At 41.8% G+C, this 17,202-nt stretch overlaps 1 protein-coding gene across 20 annotated transcripts in view; it reads left to right on the top strand.

Moving 5' to 3' along the window:
• Positions 1 to 7,743, top strand: part of TCF4 (transcription factor 4) — a 344,633-nt gene extending 336,890 nt beyond the window's left edge. For all 20 annotated transcript variants that reach the window (XM_032470370.1, XM_032470364.1, XM_032470356.1 and 17 more), the window contains 3 exons: positions 2,035 to 2,264; positions 2,727 to 2,867; positions 3,061 to 7,743. In XM_032470370.1, coding sequence (XP_032326261.1) covers positions 2,035 to 2,264; positions 2,727 to 2,863 — 367 coding nt within the window. In that variant the 3' untranslated portion in view covers positions 2,864 to 2,867; positions 3,061 to 7,743. The remainder of the gene's footprint in view (positions 1 to 2,034; positions 2,265 to 2,726; positions 2,868 to 3,060) is intronic.
• The last annotated feature ends 9,459 nt before the right edge of the window (positions 7,744 to 17,202 follow it).

Genomic DNA, 17,202 nt, shown 5'->3' with positions numbered 1-17,202 from the left:
CAATTCTGATCCATTATTGGCCTGAAGACCTTTGGAAAACAAGTTCCCATTTTCAGGCCTCCTTTGGACAAGGTAGGGCACATGTTTGATGTGGAAGAACATTACCCAGATTTTCAACTTTAGGACGAGACTGGCAGAAATTCAACTCTGTTATCTTGTCATTTTATTACATCCTCTATGTGTGGTGGGATGTGGATATGAATTAATAGTGACCCTGACGTTCTTGGCATCAGCAGAGGTCATGGGTGGGAGAGAGGGACCAGCAGAGGAGATGAGGAGGATCCGATGGCAGAGAAAGAGAGCACTTTCCGAGGGGTTCAGTTCATCAGCACACATCCAGGGCGGGCAGTCGCATATGGAAGGGAGCTTAACCTATGGGAAGATGAGCCAAGTCTTACAGCATCTTTCTTTGGTGTCTTCCTCCTTGCTGCTCCATCCCCCAACAAGTATTTCCGGCTTTACCTACGTCATCTTCATGGGCAGCGTGTGCTGCAACCCAGGAATCTAGTCCATTTCTGATGTACGGGGGCTTCTTTGTAGTGGGTCCTCACTGCAGTTTGGAAGTTACCCAGAGATTCTCCACAGTGGAAGATTCGGAGCCATACATATTAAGCCAGTACTCATTAAGTGTTCATTGAATTGACTAAATCACTTCCCACAGCTTCCTCCAGCTCTGAAATGTTGTGATGAACATCTTCATTCTGTGAGCATTTCAGATTCATGGGATTTTAAAGTGGAGGCTAGCCTTGATGGTCCTTGAGATCGGGGCTCTGCTCTCTAGGCTGACATCCTTACAGATGGCCGCTTCCAGACTGCTTCTTGAAGTGGAGATTCTGTTGCTTTGGAGTGAAGTTTCCTTCATTTGTCCTATCTTTCATACCCAAAAGAAGGCTCCTGCTCATGTTAATTCAGACGCTTCCACTTGGGATTCTTTGTTCTGTTCTGCCTTCCTGAGACAAGACATCTCCCCCACCTCTCTTTTTTACATGAGATCAGCCCAGGAAATATTTGAAGCCTCCGTGCCATGAAATCTTCCTGATCTGACATGCTTTCCGGGTGGCTTATTACCCTATTTGCAACCCCCCCCCCCCATTCAGACATTTCTAGTTTCTCAACATGATGTTGAGAAAGAGAAGTCATCTTTCTAGACTCCTGGCTCCAGCCATGCCTTATAATATGAATCATAGAATATCTCTGTTCTCACGTCAGAGGCCAGGTTTTTGGCTTCATTTTTGACTCACAATGAGGTCATGGTCATTGATAACCAGTACGTGTGTGGGTTGGGTTTGGCTTGGTTTGCCTGCAGCTCATGTCAACTCAGGTTTCCTCGGCTTTTTCAGGGGCTCCTGAACATCCATAGTGTTAAAGGCCGTGGAGAGCATGTGTTTCTAACCTTCTTATTTAATACTTGGAGACAGTGAGATTCAGATGCATTAAGTGGACTGACTGAGCCGTCAGAGCTGTTTAAACAGATAACAGCCTCTTGTCTTCACTCCCATTGCTCTGTTGTCTTGAATGCAGGACCTTCTTAATGCTGTTTAAGCTGCATCCTGTTAATTTTGACCTGTCCTCATCGTTTTTCAATCACTGTGTTCTTCAGGTTTCACATGTCACAGTATGAAAGGTAAAAAAAAAAAAAAAAAAAAACAGCTGCAGTCTAAAACTCTTTCTGATCTGTGGTCGTGAAATGTAGATTGAGTGGAAGCTGCGGATGGCCTGCTTTGCCGTGCGTAGCCATGTGGATAAACGTTTTGCTTCCTTCCATCAATGTGGCGCAGGCTTGGCCCCAGCTTGAGCCTCTCCTCTTGGGTTTGGGTTTAATGTCTGGGAGACACCAAATGTCTTGTGTAGGAACCATCAAAGCCACTGAAAGCAATGCCGAGCTCAGGTGGATGGGAAATTCTGCCAAAGACAAGAGCTTGAGATGGACGAGTTCGCCCGAACGCTCGGGAGGAAAACGAAAGGAATGTAGAAACTTTCGACCTTCCTTTTCCCCACACCATTAGAAAATGCCGCCTCCCTCTTGTCCCGCAGCAATAACGATGACGAGGACCTGACACCGGAGCAGAAGGCGGAGCGGGAGAAGGAGCGGAGGATGGCCAACAACGCCCGGGAGCGCCTGCGCGTGCGCGACATCAACGAGGCTTTCAAGGAGCTGGGCCGCATGGTGCAGCTCCACCTCAAGAGCGACAAGCCGCAGACCAAGCTCCTGATCCTCCACCAGGCCGTGGCCGTCATCCTCAGCCTGGAGCAGCAAGTCCGAGGTCAGTGCCTGGCAGAGGTCCGGGCGGCCCGCGGCTGGAGGGAGCTGGGAGGCTCCTGTGGCCTCGCGCAGCAGCAGGGAGCAGACCGCTAGGCCTCATCCAGAATCATTGTCTCCATCGCGTCTGTATCTAGAAGGCAGCTCCCCTTTCTCCTGCAATTAAGTCACAGGGACTACCTCGTGGCGTCTCCATGGGTATTCTCAGTAACCAGACCTTAGTATGTTTGCTTTAACCAAGTTCCTGAGATTGTAAAGCGGCTGCCCGATTTCACCAGGCAGTTCGGTTTTCCCTCGCCACTGACCCTGCGACTCACGGTAGTGTGCATTTTTCTAACTGGTCCCTTTGTTCTGGGAGGTAGAAACGGAGAGAAGGGGTCAACAGACCCCCAGGAGAGTTGCACGATTGCCCTGGACCGGAAGCCCTGGGCATTCCCTAAATGCTCTGTGCTTTCATCTTCCACAGAAAGGAATCTGAATCCAAAAGCTGCCTGTCTGAAAAGAAGGGAAGAGGAAAAGGTGTCCTCGGAGCCACCCCCGCTCTCCTTGGCGGGCCCCCACCCTGGCATGGGAGATGCAGCCAATCACATGGGACAGATGTAAAAGGGCAAGTTTGTTTTCAGCTATTTCTGAAAGCTTTCCTTTGTTACTACCACCAAGGCATCAGCCATGAAAGCCGGATTTCACCCAAATTAACAGATTTTTTCTTTTCCCTCTTGGGGGAAAAAAAAGTTTAAAAATAAAACCTTTCCTTCTTCTGTTATAAACGTATTAATTAATCTTTCTCTCTTCTTTCTCAGGTCCAAGTTGCCACATCGCTTCATTAATACAAGAGACCACTTCCTTAACAGCTGTATTATCTTAAACCCACATAAACACTTCTCCTTAACCCCTTTTTTTGTAATATAAGACAAGTCTGAGTAGTAATGAATCGCAGACGCAAGAGGTTTCAGCATTCCCAATTATCAAAAAACCGAAAAACAAACAAAAAAAAAAAAAGAAAGAAAAAAGTGCAACTTGGGTGATGACTCTCTTTAACATATCATTCAGAATGTTCAAAGCAGTATGTGCAGGCTGAGACACAGCCCAGAGACTGAATGGCAATCTTTCCACACTGTGGAACAATGCATTTGTGCCTAAACTTCTTTTGGAGAAAAAAAAAAAGTATATAATTAATTTGTAAGTCTGAAAAAAAATATTTAATTTAAAAAAAATTGTAAACTTGCAATAATGAAAAAGTGTACTTCTGAAGAAAACGACATGACAGTTTTTGTTGGTTTCCAAGTCAGCTAGTGTTTATAATGACCGGATATTGAATAAGGGAAGCTCTTGGCTGCCCTCGTAACAAAACCAGCAGATGTCCTGATGACAGCGAAGTGATGACATTAGCCATTCCTTAGGGTAGGAGGAACAGATGGATCTTATAGACCTATGACAAATATATATATAAATATATATATAAATATATATTAAAAATTTAGTGACTATGGTAAGCTTTTGTTCATTTGTTTCAGACTTTTTTCTCCTGTAAAAAAATAGTACTGATTAACTTTTTTAAAAGAAAGATTTTACTGTAAATACGGATTTTTTTTTTTTTTTTTGGTCTTATTTCTGTCCCTTTCCCCAGTTTGTTCTCGTAACCTGTAGTGCCAACTCTGCTTCCAGAGAGGTGGTGCAGGATGAAATGCTGACCCTAATGTTGCTTTTCATTCATAAATAAGTAGAAAGTTGTTTCTTCAGTCTTTTGGGAACACAGGACTTAAAAGTCACATCATGTCTAGTAGATATTAACAAGCAGCATTACCAAGACATGGCAAAAAAGAGTTTGTCTGAATTGTAATGTTGCGTTTGCGACCCTCTTCTGGGATTTTCAGAGGTACAAGGTTAGAATGCTACAATGTTACCACTGTGCCTTCCAATGTTTATATCATCGGAAACATAACATAATCAAAGTGGCTGTGATTTAACAAAATGATTAAAGTGTTACCTACATGTGTAGCCGAAGTAGTGTGCAGTGAGGTGTTTCTGAATACATGGTCAGATTTTTGGAAAAAAACAAAAACAAAAAAAAAACAAGTCAAGTTCAACAACCATCAAATGAGAAAATTGCAAGTAGTGTGACAGAGCTGATTGATTTTGTTGCTTTCTTGATTTTTTTTTCAAAATGGGTTTACTACGATGTAGATGACTTAACTGCCTTCTCCTTCGTCTGAAAAAAAAAAAAATGCCAATATTCAACCATCTTGCAGCATTACAACAAGCCTTATAAGTCCTAAAGCATTAAGTTGCACTTTCTTGAGGAGGGGTAGTGCAGTATTTCTCTGGCCAGTATGAATGAAGTTTATACTTAACATATTTGATAGAAACATAGATCAAGCTGTGGCACAGTAACTCATCAGATAGCTAGCTTTGACGTCTGGGCACAATTGAACCAACTTCCATCGTGAATCTTTATAATGATTGACTTTGGTGTATAGTGCAGTAAAGAAATAGTGCTCCTAGTTAAGTATTTGTCAGCATCCTTTTGTCTCTAACTCGTTTCTATTTTTACAGCCACACAATCTTGGCATGTATTAAGAAAAAAAAAATCCCTTGTTCAAGTAGTTTTTCCACCTATCAGCACTGAGTAAATGCCATAAACCCATCGAAATGGTCTAAATGTTCCATCTGTTCTCCTGTTTTGCCAGTTATATAGTAACGAAATACATTTGTAAATTTTATGCAACAAATGGCAAACGTATCATTATTTTGAAATTGTGTATGTAAAAGTTATATTTTTACATGTAGGCTCTTGTTATTATGTGTTTTAATACATTGTATCGGTTTTTGTTTCTTTTTTTAAGCTGTGTGGTTTAAAAAAAAAGTCTCATTGAAATGAAATAGTGAGCTACAAGAATCTGAATTTTCTGTTCATTTCTGAAAAAAATGTAAGAACAAATAAGATAGTTACCACGTGGTCATCTTTTACAAACCCATAAACATTTTGATTAGCTGTGTGTGTGTTGAAAACTGTAAATATGTTCAGTAGCGATAAAACTAAAATACTTTGATTTGTTGATAAGTTCCTAAAATGTGGAGGTGGATTAAAACCTTAGGAGACTAGCAGAAATCAGACTTCATGAAAAGTTATTTTGAGGCTTTCCTGTGAAAATGTATGAACCAAGGGGCTCCAAGAAGGGCATGGAAGACAATATTGTATACTCTCCCCTCCTCCTGAGTAATGGAAACCATCTGTACTTGTACCCTCAGTATGTTGAAGATTTCCTTTTAGTGGTACACTCTGCACTCATTTTTGTATAGTCTACCAAGGCGGGTATCCCTAGGAACAGTATAATATAGGAAGCAGGTATATTGATCACATTCAGGATAAGTGTATAGAAGAAAATACGGTGTTTACTCTTTAGGGAACTGGAAACACTCCCTGCATTGATGTACATTTTAAGATGGGCACTTTTGATACATGTTATCATAAAGGTGCTTTCATAGAGCTGATTTAAAGTTTTTCAAATCTGTAAACAAAGCAAAAAAAAAATTAAATTGTAGTTCTTCGATTATTTTTTAAATTGGTGCTTTATATTTTGTTCTCACTGAAGCAGAGTAAAAGCTACAATTTATTGTTCACCAGCTTTGATGTATTCCTTAATCAGTCATGTAATACCTCTATTGTGGAATTCCCTTTGGAAATAAGCGAAAAACTTCCTAACGGCCACCAAAAGCTGCTCACTCCTTTTTTGCTTGGTGGAGAAATGTGATCTCCTGTCCGTATTCATTGGGTTGTATCCCCATTAAAGAGAAAAGAAAAGGAAAAAAAAAAAGAGATGAAAGGGAATGTGGCCTTTTTAGTGTGTTTTTTCTCGTGGTTGTTTTGTAATTACCAAACCCAGGTAAGATATTGGTATCCTGCGCTGAATTTTCGAATGAAATTTAGCAGAAGACAGTTAGGGTGAAAAATACTCTTACACGAAATTCACAAGGGTCCATACTACACTGTGTATGTGATGCTGCTTTGGCTGGGAGTCTGTTTAAGAGACTTGGACTTTAAAAGCAACTTGGAACAGTTGATCCACCTCCACATTCAAGTAATTTATGAATATGCAGAATAGGGATCTGTTCACCTAGAATTTTTTACCATTTGTCTTCTGTGTAGCTGCAAGGAACACTAATGTTTAGACAACTGTCAGTCCACCCAGTAACACAACTGGTTCTGATTCAGTCTTCCGATTCCTTTTTGTTTTTCGCTTTTTCCTATTCCTTGATTTTTTTTTTTTATTCATTTGTGATCTTTATTTTGATGAGGGATTGGGGTGGGTGGGGGGAGGGTGTTGAACCAAGACTTGGGGTTAAGAGCATTTTCGCCTTGGATCCAACAGGCAGAATATGATCTGTGTCCAAAAGTGAACTTGAGTCAGGAATGAAACAATTCAGCATAAACAAGCACAAAAATTTTAGTCTGCTGGCTGACTGGAAACAAAAAAAAAAAAAGTCAAGATGGAATATGAGGAATTCCAACACAATGGGGCACCAAGGCCTTTAGGCCTCTCTTTTTATTTTGCTTTGGTTCTGTTTGTTTTTCTTTAGAGACATGATCTTTCTCATGGGACTTGAAGCGGACTCATCCTTGTGCAGTGCTGGCTCTGCCATACTCATTTCAAGTATTATAGACATATGTAATGGTGAAAATATATGAACTGTGGCCTTTTTCATTCTTGTTACTTGTGATGCAATTAAGTGAAGATAAGAGAAAAAAAAAAAAGCAGAGATTTACCATGTATCAGTGCCTGGCTTTTTGTTATAAAGCTTTGTTTGTCTAGTGCTCTTTTTGCTATAAAATAGACTGTAGTACCCTAGTAGGAAAAAAAAAAACTAAATTTAAAAATAAAAAATATATTTGGCTTATTTTTCGCAGGAGCAATCCTTTTATACCATGAATATTACAAAAAAAATTGTCAGATTCTGAATATTTCTTCTTTGTAGATTTTTGGAATCATTATGAGTAAAAGTTTGTTACTTTATTTTACTATTTAAAAGATGTTATTTTACCATGTGTTACTGAGATGAAACTGTATGGTAGCTTTTTTTTGTTTGTTTTTTGTTTCTGTTTTTGTTTTTGTTTTTGTTTTTGTTTTTTTAGTTGTAGGTCGCAGCGGGGAAATTTTTTGCGACTGTACACATAGCTGCAGCATTAAAAACTAAAAAAAAAATTGTTAAAAAAAGAAAAAAAGGGAAAACATTTCAAAAAAAAAAAAAAGATGAACAGTTACACCTTGTTTTCAATGTGTGGCTGAGTGCCTCGATTTTTTCATGTTTTTGGTGTATTTCTGATTTGTAGAAGTGTCCAAACAGGTTTTGTGCTGGAGTTCCTTCAAGACGAAAACAAACCCAGCTTGGTCTAGGCCATTACCTGTTTCCCATCTGTAGTTATTCGATGAAGTCATGTACATGACCGTTCTGTAGCAATAAATGTGCCATTTTTATAAACTGTTTCTGACACTTGTTTCATTTCACTTTGCATTGCCCAGACAGCCCCGATTCCCTTCTGCAAGGGGAAAACCACAGTTCTGTAGATTTCATTTTCCAACTGTTGGAGGTATTGACAGCTTAACAAACAAAACATACCAAAAAAAAAAAAAAACAATCAGAAACAAATTGAAAAACAAAGCACATGATTGACCAAGGAAGAGATGCCCTTAATGAAAATGGAACGAGATGCGTGCAAAACACAAAGAAAACTGTCTAGAGGATTAACTAATTGAAGGAATGTAATTAATGTACGTGTGACACCAAAGCTGTGCACTTGAAGGGCCTTGAACTGCTCCATTGTTGCCCGTGTTCTCTGTGTGCTGCAGCTTGCGAAGTCAAGTCAGCCTTAAACTTTTGGATCTGTTGGTTGAGTGTTTGGCAGGACCTCCTCAGCTAGGTCTTTTCAGTCAAAAATCTAAGAGGATTTCTTTTGTATCACTTCATTTAAAGAGCTGACTATTGTTAACCACGAATAATACTACACTGTATTGATACTTTGATCTCAAACCCTCCCCACCCCACTGCTTCTGGTTGACTCTGTTGACTGTCAATCCAGATGTAAACAACCACTTTTTTTTTTCTTTTTCGTATCTTGTACAAATGGATGTGTGTCACCTATGACGGGAAGGGGGAAAAATGTACAGATGAAAATTATTCAGTGTTATGTACTGTAAGTGAATATTTTTGTAGAATGGACATCAATCTCCTTTGCAAAACTTGGAGGCTGTTTCAACATTGCATTGTAGAAATGTGAAGTGATGTGTGCAGTGGAAAGGAAAGCCTACGGTAGACGAGCACTTGGTAACAATGTTCTAAATCCAGTACGTGGTGTTCAGGGAATGTCTTCACTTTGCTCTTGTACTCTTTCTAATGGGGTTTAGTGACTAGTCAACCTGAAGGAAAATGTTATAACGCTACTTGGTTCACATGTGAAATGCCCTTCGTAGCCAAATGTTGGGGTTTTTTTTTTTCTTTTTCTTTTTGGTTGCATTGTTTGCAGATATTTAAACTTTATGAAATTTCCAAAGATTTTGGTTGATAAGCCCTCTTTCATTCTAAATGATTTGCGATGTTCCTATGTTTTTACTGTGTGTTTTAAATATATATAAAAGAGCCACAAGCATTTAGTCTTTTAGTATTATATTTGGTCATCTAACGGCTATTAAGAAGCGGGAAAATGAGCTTGTGCACCACTTCAGTGTCTCTTATATAGTCTATTAACATTATGTTTTATTTCAAAGGACCACATTAAACGTTAAACTTCGACTTTGGTTCATTTTTCAAAGGGAAATTAAATTGCTGGAGGAACTAAAATAATATACAAAAGCTAAGATCCCAATAATGTTAGAAATGACGAGGGGAAGGTCATCCAAAGGAGCTGAAACAGGCAGTCGGTTTTAGTCTTATCATTGGAGTCATCCACGTAAGACCCAGTGAAGTTTTAATTCTAGGCTTCAGTTATAAATCACCTTTCTTTTGACTGATAGGCTAAGACATTCCATCCGGAAGCCACTCTAAAGGAGAGCATGGCAACAACAAAAAGCAATAGTGTGTTTCCCACATTCGCATCGCTCTGGGGTCGTGCCGTTCAGTCACACTTGGGATCCTCAATGCTGTGCCAGCCGGAAGGTCTCTCATTCCACAAGGCATGCTCCTTCAAACCAGGTGCAAGGTCACGTGCTCACTGGTCATGGCCTGTGTTCTAACGAAACATGTCAGTTTTCAAAGGACTAGAGAAGAGGCAGAGTCACCTTGAGACATCATTCCTGAGAGAGCCTTTACATTGAGATGGTTGGTTGAACAAATGTGGCCTCAAGCGAAAATACTCGCGTCTTCAGGAAGGGAAGTGACTCGATGTCACTGCTTACAAGTGTGAGTGTGTTGAGGTGCAGCCCTGGAAACCTGTTGGGTGCTGTAGGTCGAAACAGTCAAATCAGCCAGCCAGCCATTTTCCAGGTATCTGTTTGAATGCCAGACCTTAAAATGACTGAATCTGTACCTAAATATAGCAAGTGTCATCGCTTAAGGGTTTTACTCTGAAAGGTGTGTCTCTAAAGCAGGGCTTCAGAACATTTTTCAGTCGTGGATGCTTCGAAAATGAAGCCACCCCATAGGCCAAAGTAGAGGTATATACAGCTTTAAGGAGCTGGTGAATCTCCAGAGTCTCGGCTTAGACACTTGAGACAATTGTTCATGCATCCTAGGTTAAGAAAATCCAGTATACGGTAACTAAAGCTGAAAAAATAGAGCAGGCCCATTTACCTTGATCGAGATGGCTGAGCCTAACCAGAACTGGGCTGGTGTCTGGCTTTTCTGGGTAAAAGAAAGACCCTTTGTGTAACACAAAAAATAATATGGTCCTCGTTCACATCTGTTCCACTATATTTAGAAGTCAAATGGCTTTGGCGTTGGCATGAACATTCTTGTAAGAGGAAGCAGAAACTTGCCAAGTGCAAAGTGAAAATGTGCATGCAGAATCAGACCTGCTGGCTTGAGGTTTCTGATGGTAACCAGCCCGTGGGTGAGGAACTCTTCTGTTCTTGAGCAAACGGGACCAAATTTTGAAAAATAGGACCATCTGACTTTTTGTAAGAAATTATTATACTTCATACAATCTTTTGGGGGGTAATAATTAGGCTTATTTTTTTTTATTACAGAGGTACTGGGGATTGAACCCAGACTCTCGTGCATGCTAAGTACGCACTCTACCACTGAGCTGTACCCTCCCCCCTTAACTTTACATAATCTTGATTTGTGAGTTGGGTGAGCCATTCTAAAGGTGAAGACATGAAGGCCAGGTGAAATGCTCCAGTCCTCAGAGCTAAAACAAGTAGCCAAGTATCCTGACTGAGCCCAGTAGTCACTGCACTGGCCATCTCCTTCAAATGACAGGTCTGCCTCCACATTATAACATAATCCCGCCCCTCCCCTCCACCCACTCCCTAGCTGCATCCACGTGCATTTTTTGGTTTGCTTTGCTTTTATCTTTGCTGCTGCCTTTTCATGGTTTTTTGTTTTGTTTTGTTTTGTTTTCCGTTTTGTTTTGTTTTTTAATGGGAGTGTTTCTAAACTTCCTTGCAGTTCTCATTTTCAACCTTGTTCTACAAATCGGGAGGCTATAACTAGATGTGAGAATGTTCCAGCAGTACGAGACGGTTAGCCAAACGATAATGTGCTCTCTGGCCCACTTTTTCTAAAATAAACTTTCTATTCTGGAATAATTTTAGATTTACAGAACAGTTGCAAAGATAATGCACAGCATTCCCACATACCCTTCACCAAGTCCCCCATAAGGGTGAAGTGTATAATCGTAGTCCATTTGTCAAAATTAAGAGATTGTCATTAGTACAGTTTCCTCGATATATGTGGGGTATTTGTTCCAGGAGCCCCTGCGGATACCAAAATCCACAGATGCTCAAGTTCCTTACATAAAACCCTAGAGTATAGGCGGTCCTCTGTACCCCCGGGTTCAGTATCCTGACTCCCACCCCAAGGACCCTTTGCAATAAGCCATCCTGTCAATACAACTCCACTTTCGCCTTCCAGAAGCTCACAACCCAAGGGCATGTGTGAAGAACAAACATAACTCATGAGGGAAGTATGGGCCCAAAGTGAAGACTGCTGGGGTGTCACTGATGATTGGAAGGATGCTAGAGGATGGTACCGAGAGGGAGGAAGGGCTTCAGACTCATAATACCATTTACAAGATACATACTTTTCAACAAGCCACTTAACCTCATTCATTACCCTCACCTGTGAAACAGGACGAATAGTACCTACATTTTGGAGCAAATGCTGCGTTATACAGTGTGTTTCGTCCAATGCTGACACACAGAAGATGTCAATGCATTTCATAGGGATTGTGTGGTATGTAAATATTTACATATCCTTGCTCCAATCAGTCCTGCTGCACTGGCCTCTGTCTGCAAGTCCTTGCCCCCTGCCCCCAGTTTGTCTCTCACAGGCAGGAAGAATCGTCTGGGTCATGCTGCGCATCTTTGCAGAATCTACTGTGACTTCCCATTGGCTCTTGCACTTAATGAAACTCCTACCTAAATAGCATTAGAAAAATCTACAAACAGAAGGAGCTCTCCTATAAGGAACACGTTCAAGCCGAGGCTCACCCTAATGACAGCTCTGGTCCCAGAATAATGGCACCGCCACAAGTAGTAATTTAGCCTCATGACAAACCTAATGAATCAATGCTACCATCCACATCTTAGAGCAAAGGAGGCTGGGAGGGCTGTGGTCAGGGCAAGTGACCAGGGGCAATGTCACCAGAGGGAAATCGGGGTCTGTTTGATGTCGAGGCCCACGGACCTTTCACTGTCCCACAGCTTTCTGGAGCTGGGAGGGATTCATTGGCCTGATCACAGGGTGCCTGATGGCCTTTCTAATTCAGAATATGGGTCCACCTGGGGGATTGCAGCTCAGCCACCGCCCCCCATAAGGATGTTCTTCCACTGTCCTCAGCTTCTGTAGACTTTCCCCCGACCACACAACCCAGCACCTGGAGAGCCTGCCTATCCCTGAGCCTTCACTCATCCCAGGGGCCCTTCTCTTTAAGTCCAATTTGTTGTCTCCATTGTCTGGATTCTGCTTATGATTGATCATTCCATCAACTTAAAACAAAAAACAATTTAATAACATTTGAGGGTCACAGATCAAAACCACTGAGTTGGGTCCTGGGAAGGAAGTAAACTTGTTAATACAAGGACCTTACGCTCTCTTGCATATATAAAGCACACCCACAGGCATGAATGAAAAGAGGAACAGTTGGAATTTTTGAGCACTTACTTTAGACCGCAACACTCATCAAAAAGCATATATCTCAATGAATAAATCATAAAAAATAATAGAAGAGCACATTTCTCCCCTCTAAAACCAATTTGTGCTTTATTTTATTTAATCTACATAATTCTATTAGTTGCCTGTTATTCCCATATTACAGATGAAAACATTGAGGCTTAAAGGAACTGTTAGGTAAGTGGCAGAAGGGTGATATTAGAAGCCAGGCCATCTGACTTTTGATCTTGAAATCTGTCCAATTTTGCTATGTGATGTAGATGCTAGAATTAATAACCAACTTCTTTTCACAATTATTCACTGAGATTTCCTGAGAAATATGAGACTCAGAGACATTAGATCAAGTAACTAAGATCGTGCTTCCAGGAAGCAACCAAGATGAGATTTAAACACAGAAACGTCTGACGCCATATTCTGCATTTAGTGCCCTAGATTACGTTCTTTTTCAAAAGGAAAGAAGGAAGCCAAAGTAAATACAGAAGAGCAGATATCGCAGGCCCTGGCCAAAAGAGGGGATCGTCTTTGTGAAAACAGCATGAAGAGTTAATCCTCGGAAGCACCCAGTGCAAGAAAGCACTTAATAAAGACGTGCTCCTCCATCCCTTCTGCTCGCACTTAGAGCAACTTCAAAACTCCTCTTTCTGAATTGCCTGGGGGCAGTCAGCTAATGGCCCAGCCCAGGGTGGGGAAAGCACATCTTCTCACAAATTACCCAGGGAAATTTCCAAGAGAAATATTCTGTTTGGTGCCTATGATCATCCTATTTTAATAGGTCTCTGCAGCCTGTAACTAGGCAGATCAAATGTTTGTATTTCTCAAACCTCTGCTGGGTGTATGTGCTGGCTGTACAACAGTGATCAAAGGCTAACCCTCCCCTAAGAAGGAGAGATGCTGAGTGTTGCAACTACCATTGTAGCTCTCTACCACTGTAGCTTGAAAGCAGCCATGGATAACTTGTAAACCAGTGAGTGTGGCTGTGTTCCAATAAAGTTTTTTTTCAATAAAAATATGACAGACCAGATTTGGCCCACAAGCTATACTTTGTCCATCTCTGGTCTAGTTGAAGACTACACAGCAGTGACACATGGATGAATCTCACAAAAAAAAAAAAAAATATCGAGCAAAACCCACATAAACAAATGCATGAAGTGCAGTGCCATCCCCATACATTTCAAAGACCAGGCAGAAATCAAACCCAATGTTTAGGAATGCATACATAAAGTGACAAACTAAAAGAAACACATAGAAGAATTATCGTAAGAATCAGGATGGTAGTAATTTTGGAAGAGCATCCACAGTTGGAAGTTGAGGCAGGAAAAGAGAGAAAGAAAAGTCAGATTTTCAAAACAGGTCTTAACAAGAGATCTGGAGTGGGTTGAATGGTCGTCCTCAGGAAGATAAGTCCGGGTCCTGATCCCGAACTGTGGGTGAGACCTTGACTGGGGAAAAGGGTCCTTGCTGGTGTAATTAAGGATCTTGAGATGAGATCATTCTGGATTATCTGGTTGGGACTTAGAGCCAATAAGTGTCCTTGTAGACAGAACAGGAGCAGACACAGGCGCAGAGAAGACCACGTGAAGACAGAGGCTGAGACCGGAGTTACGTAGCCACCAGCCAAGGAACGCCTGGAGCCCCTGGTAGATGAAAGAGGCAAGGAGGCGGCATCAGCCAGGGTTCTCCAGAGAAACACACTGGGGATAGGGGTGGAGGGAGGCAGGGGGAGAGATGTAAAGAAATCGGCTCACACACTGAGGGCAAGTCCAAAATTTGCAGGGCAAGCTGGCCAGCTGGAAGCTCAGACAAGTTGATGTTTCTGTCTTGAGAAGGCAATTCTTCTCTTGGAAAACGTAACTTTTGCTCTTAGAACCATTTAACTGATTGCATGAGGCCCACCCACAACATCTTTTAGTCAAAGCCCATGGACCGTAGATGTTAACCACATCCACACAGTGCCTTCCCTGTAACCGATACTAGTGTTTGATTCTGTAACTGGGTGCGGCAGCCTCACCAAGCTGGTACATGAAACCATCACGAAAGGGCTGTCCCCGGGGTCTTCAGAGAGAGTGTGGACCCGCCAACGCTGTGGTATTAGACTTCAGAACTGTGAAAAAATACACACCTGTATCAAGCCACCACATTTCTGGCGATTCACTGTGGAAGCTTCAGGAAACTAATACAAGATTCATGTTCTAACAGGAGAGTATGTTTTAGAGCCGAGAAATCCTTCAGATGAAGTCCTCCCTGGGGACGGGCCTGATCAGAGTATAGGTAAACCTCCCTGTCCGGTGCCGTGGTGGGTCAGTTCCAGAACTGTCTTGAATGTGCTTGAACTTGTGGGTTTTGCAGTTCTCTCAACATTTAAGAAAGGCTTTCCTCTGAGACAGTGAGTGGTTCTGAAGCTGGGCTGTGTGTTGGAAACACTTGAGATTTTTTTTTTTTAAACCAATGTCCTTCCTCCTCCTCCCTCCTCCCCTCTTCTCCCTCCTGATTTAGTTTGTCTAGGGGTAGGGCTGAGCAGTGGTTAGTGTTAAGAGGAGCCCCCCCCCCCGCCCCCCGGGTTGATTTTAATACTCAGCCAGGGTTGAGAACTACTGCTCAAAATTGTGAGTGGCCCACAGGCCCTCTCTGTGTCTGTCACCGCCTGACCAGGTGGCAGGGAACCAGGTTGGTGTCTGTGCCAGACTAAACAGGAAGTCAGGTGGATGAGCATAACGGGTCCCTGGCAGTTAGTAACCACATTCATTCCCAGTCTGAGAAGGGTTGGAGGAGGGGGATGAATGAAGGGCCACTCTGCCTAAGCAGCCCCAAAGGGACGCATCCAAAGAGAACTGTTCCCTTCAAAGTGAAGAGGGAGTGGTGAGGCAGCTGGTGGTTGGCCAAAGAAGATGGGTCAAACAGAAGTTCCCTTGCCCACAAGAATCAGAGTCACAAAATAACAGTGGCTTAGGAAAAACTGAAGTTTATTTCTCCCTCACATTCAGAGTCCAGAGTTGGGCCATCCAGGGCTGGTAGGTTACGGCCGCCATGCTGGGGACACCAACTCACCTACTTTCATGATCCACTGTCCTTCCCCATGTCATCATGTGGCTGCTGGAGCTCCATCCAGCACGTCCGCATTCCGGCCAGCGGGAAGTGGGAAAAGGGAATGAGTAAGAAGCAAAGGGCTGGCATCATCTCTCGGGAGGTTCCTTAAAGCTGTCACGTGAACTTCTGTCTATATAGCGCCGCCTAGACCTTGGCCACGTGGCCACCCATTGCACCCAGGGAGGCTGGGAAACTGAGTCCAAAGTCATGTGCCCCCCATGTTTGGGGGTTCTACGGAAATGAGGTAAAGAGATATTGAGAGATAACTAGTGGTATTTTCTTGGGGCTCTGAATTTAAGCTCAAGCCCCCCTTTTGGAAGAAATAGGAAGTTTTTCCCCATCACCAAGCTTTCCTCTGTCCCTCCTCCTTTTCTGTCTTGGTAACTGTTTGCTGGTCCTGACAGTCCTTTCTCCCAAAGAGCTGGCAGGTGCCGCTTTAGTGGCTGTCCGATTCCTTTAGTCTGAACCAAAAGCCAACTGGATTCAGAATCATTTACACTTCAATAATTTTGCATCATAATTTTAAATAGTTCAACAGCATAGAATTTCTGATACACTGCAAATATAGGCATTTTGAAATAGAACAGTTTCATCATTCTTTAAAATGTATCTAAAGGAATTTAAGTGTAATAGCAATTTAATACCCACTTCCATCCCTTGAGAAAACATTCAACAATCTCTTAGGTAACAGAAAACAATTTTATATTATGTTTTTTCTCCTTAAACTCATATTTTCCTTCGATTTCTGCTATACAACTTTTTCCAAATAAAATATATTTTAATCCTTAAAAGTCTTTCTTTACCACCCTATCAAACACATCTGCATCAAAAATGTGTATCCAACTGAAGATTATTTTTATTTCCTGTCACCAGAATGCTCTAATAGTTTAATAAAATTATTCTAGCTGGAGTTATTATTACAATTATGATTAGTGTGCAACTAAGCACAACGTAAGTATAGCCCCAATACTGATAAATAATTGTTAGACAGGAAAAAAATGAGAAACAAAATCCACGGGGAAACCATCTCTAATAAAAGAGGTGGAAGTTTCTTTTTTTCCTCCCAATTTTCTAGTGTCCATGAGTGAAAAATGCTTAATAATTTAATAGGTGAGTAGCCAGCATCAGTCCAATTCCTGCTTTTTGTTTTACAGGCGTGTGCACTGGGAAAGCTTGCTCACGTCAACGCATAGGTGGCAATGCACGGAGTTTTGCTACGGCAGCATCCATCAATTCTCCAAACTCCTTTGAAGTTACGTGGGGATCTATCATCAAAAATTATGTCTAATGATCTCTCAGCTGACAATTCGATTAGGTCTCCTTCAGTGGCGATGAAAGCACAGAATTAGAAACCACCTGATGTGTGAAAGGGTTCCTTACCCAGTCATTAGAGTCATTCATCTTTCTAGTTTCTGGGAAAGACACCAAAAAGGCTTTACCAAGTCTTATGGAACAACTCTCAGTAATTATTCCTGTTACTCTGCCACTTGTACCTTGTTTATTTGCATAACAAGTTGAGAGAATAGGAATAT

This window comes from Camelus ferus, chromosome 30 (assembly GCF_009834535.1).
Source record: "Camelus ferus isolate YT-003-E chromosome 30, BCGSAC_Cfer_1.0, whole genome shotgun sequence".
Taxonomy (NCBI): domain Eukaryota; kingdom Metazoa; phylum Chordata; class Mammalia; order Artiodactyla; family Camelidae; genus Camelus; species Camelus ferus.
The sequence above is the reverse complement of the archived record's forward strand: the minus strand, read 5'-3'. Positions and strand labels throughout refer to the sequence as shown.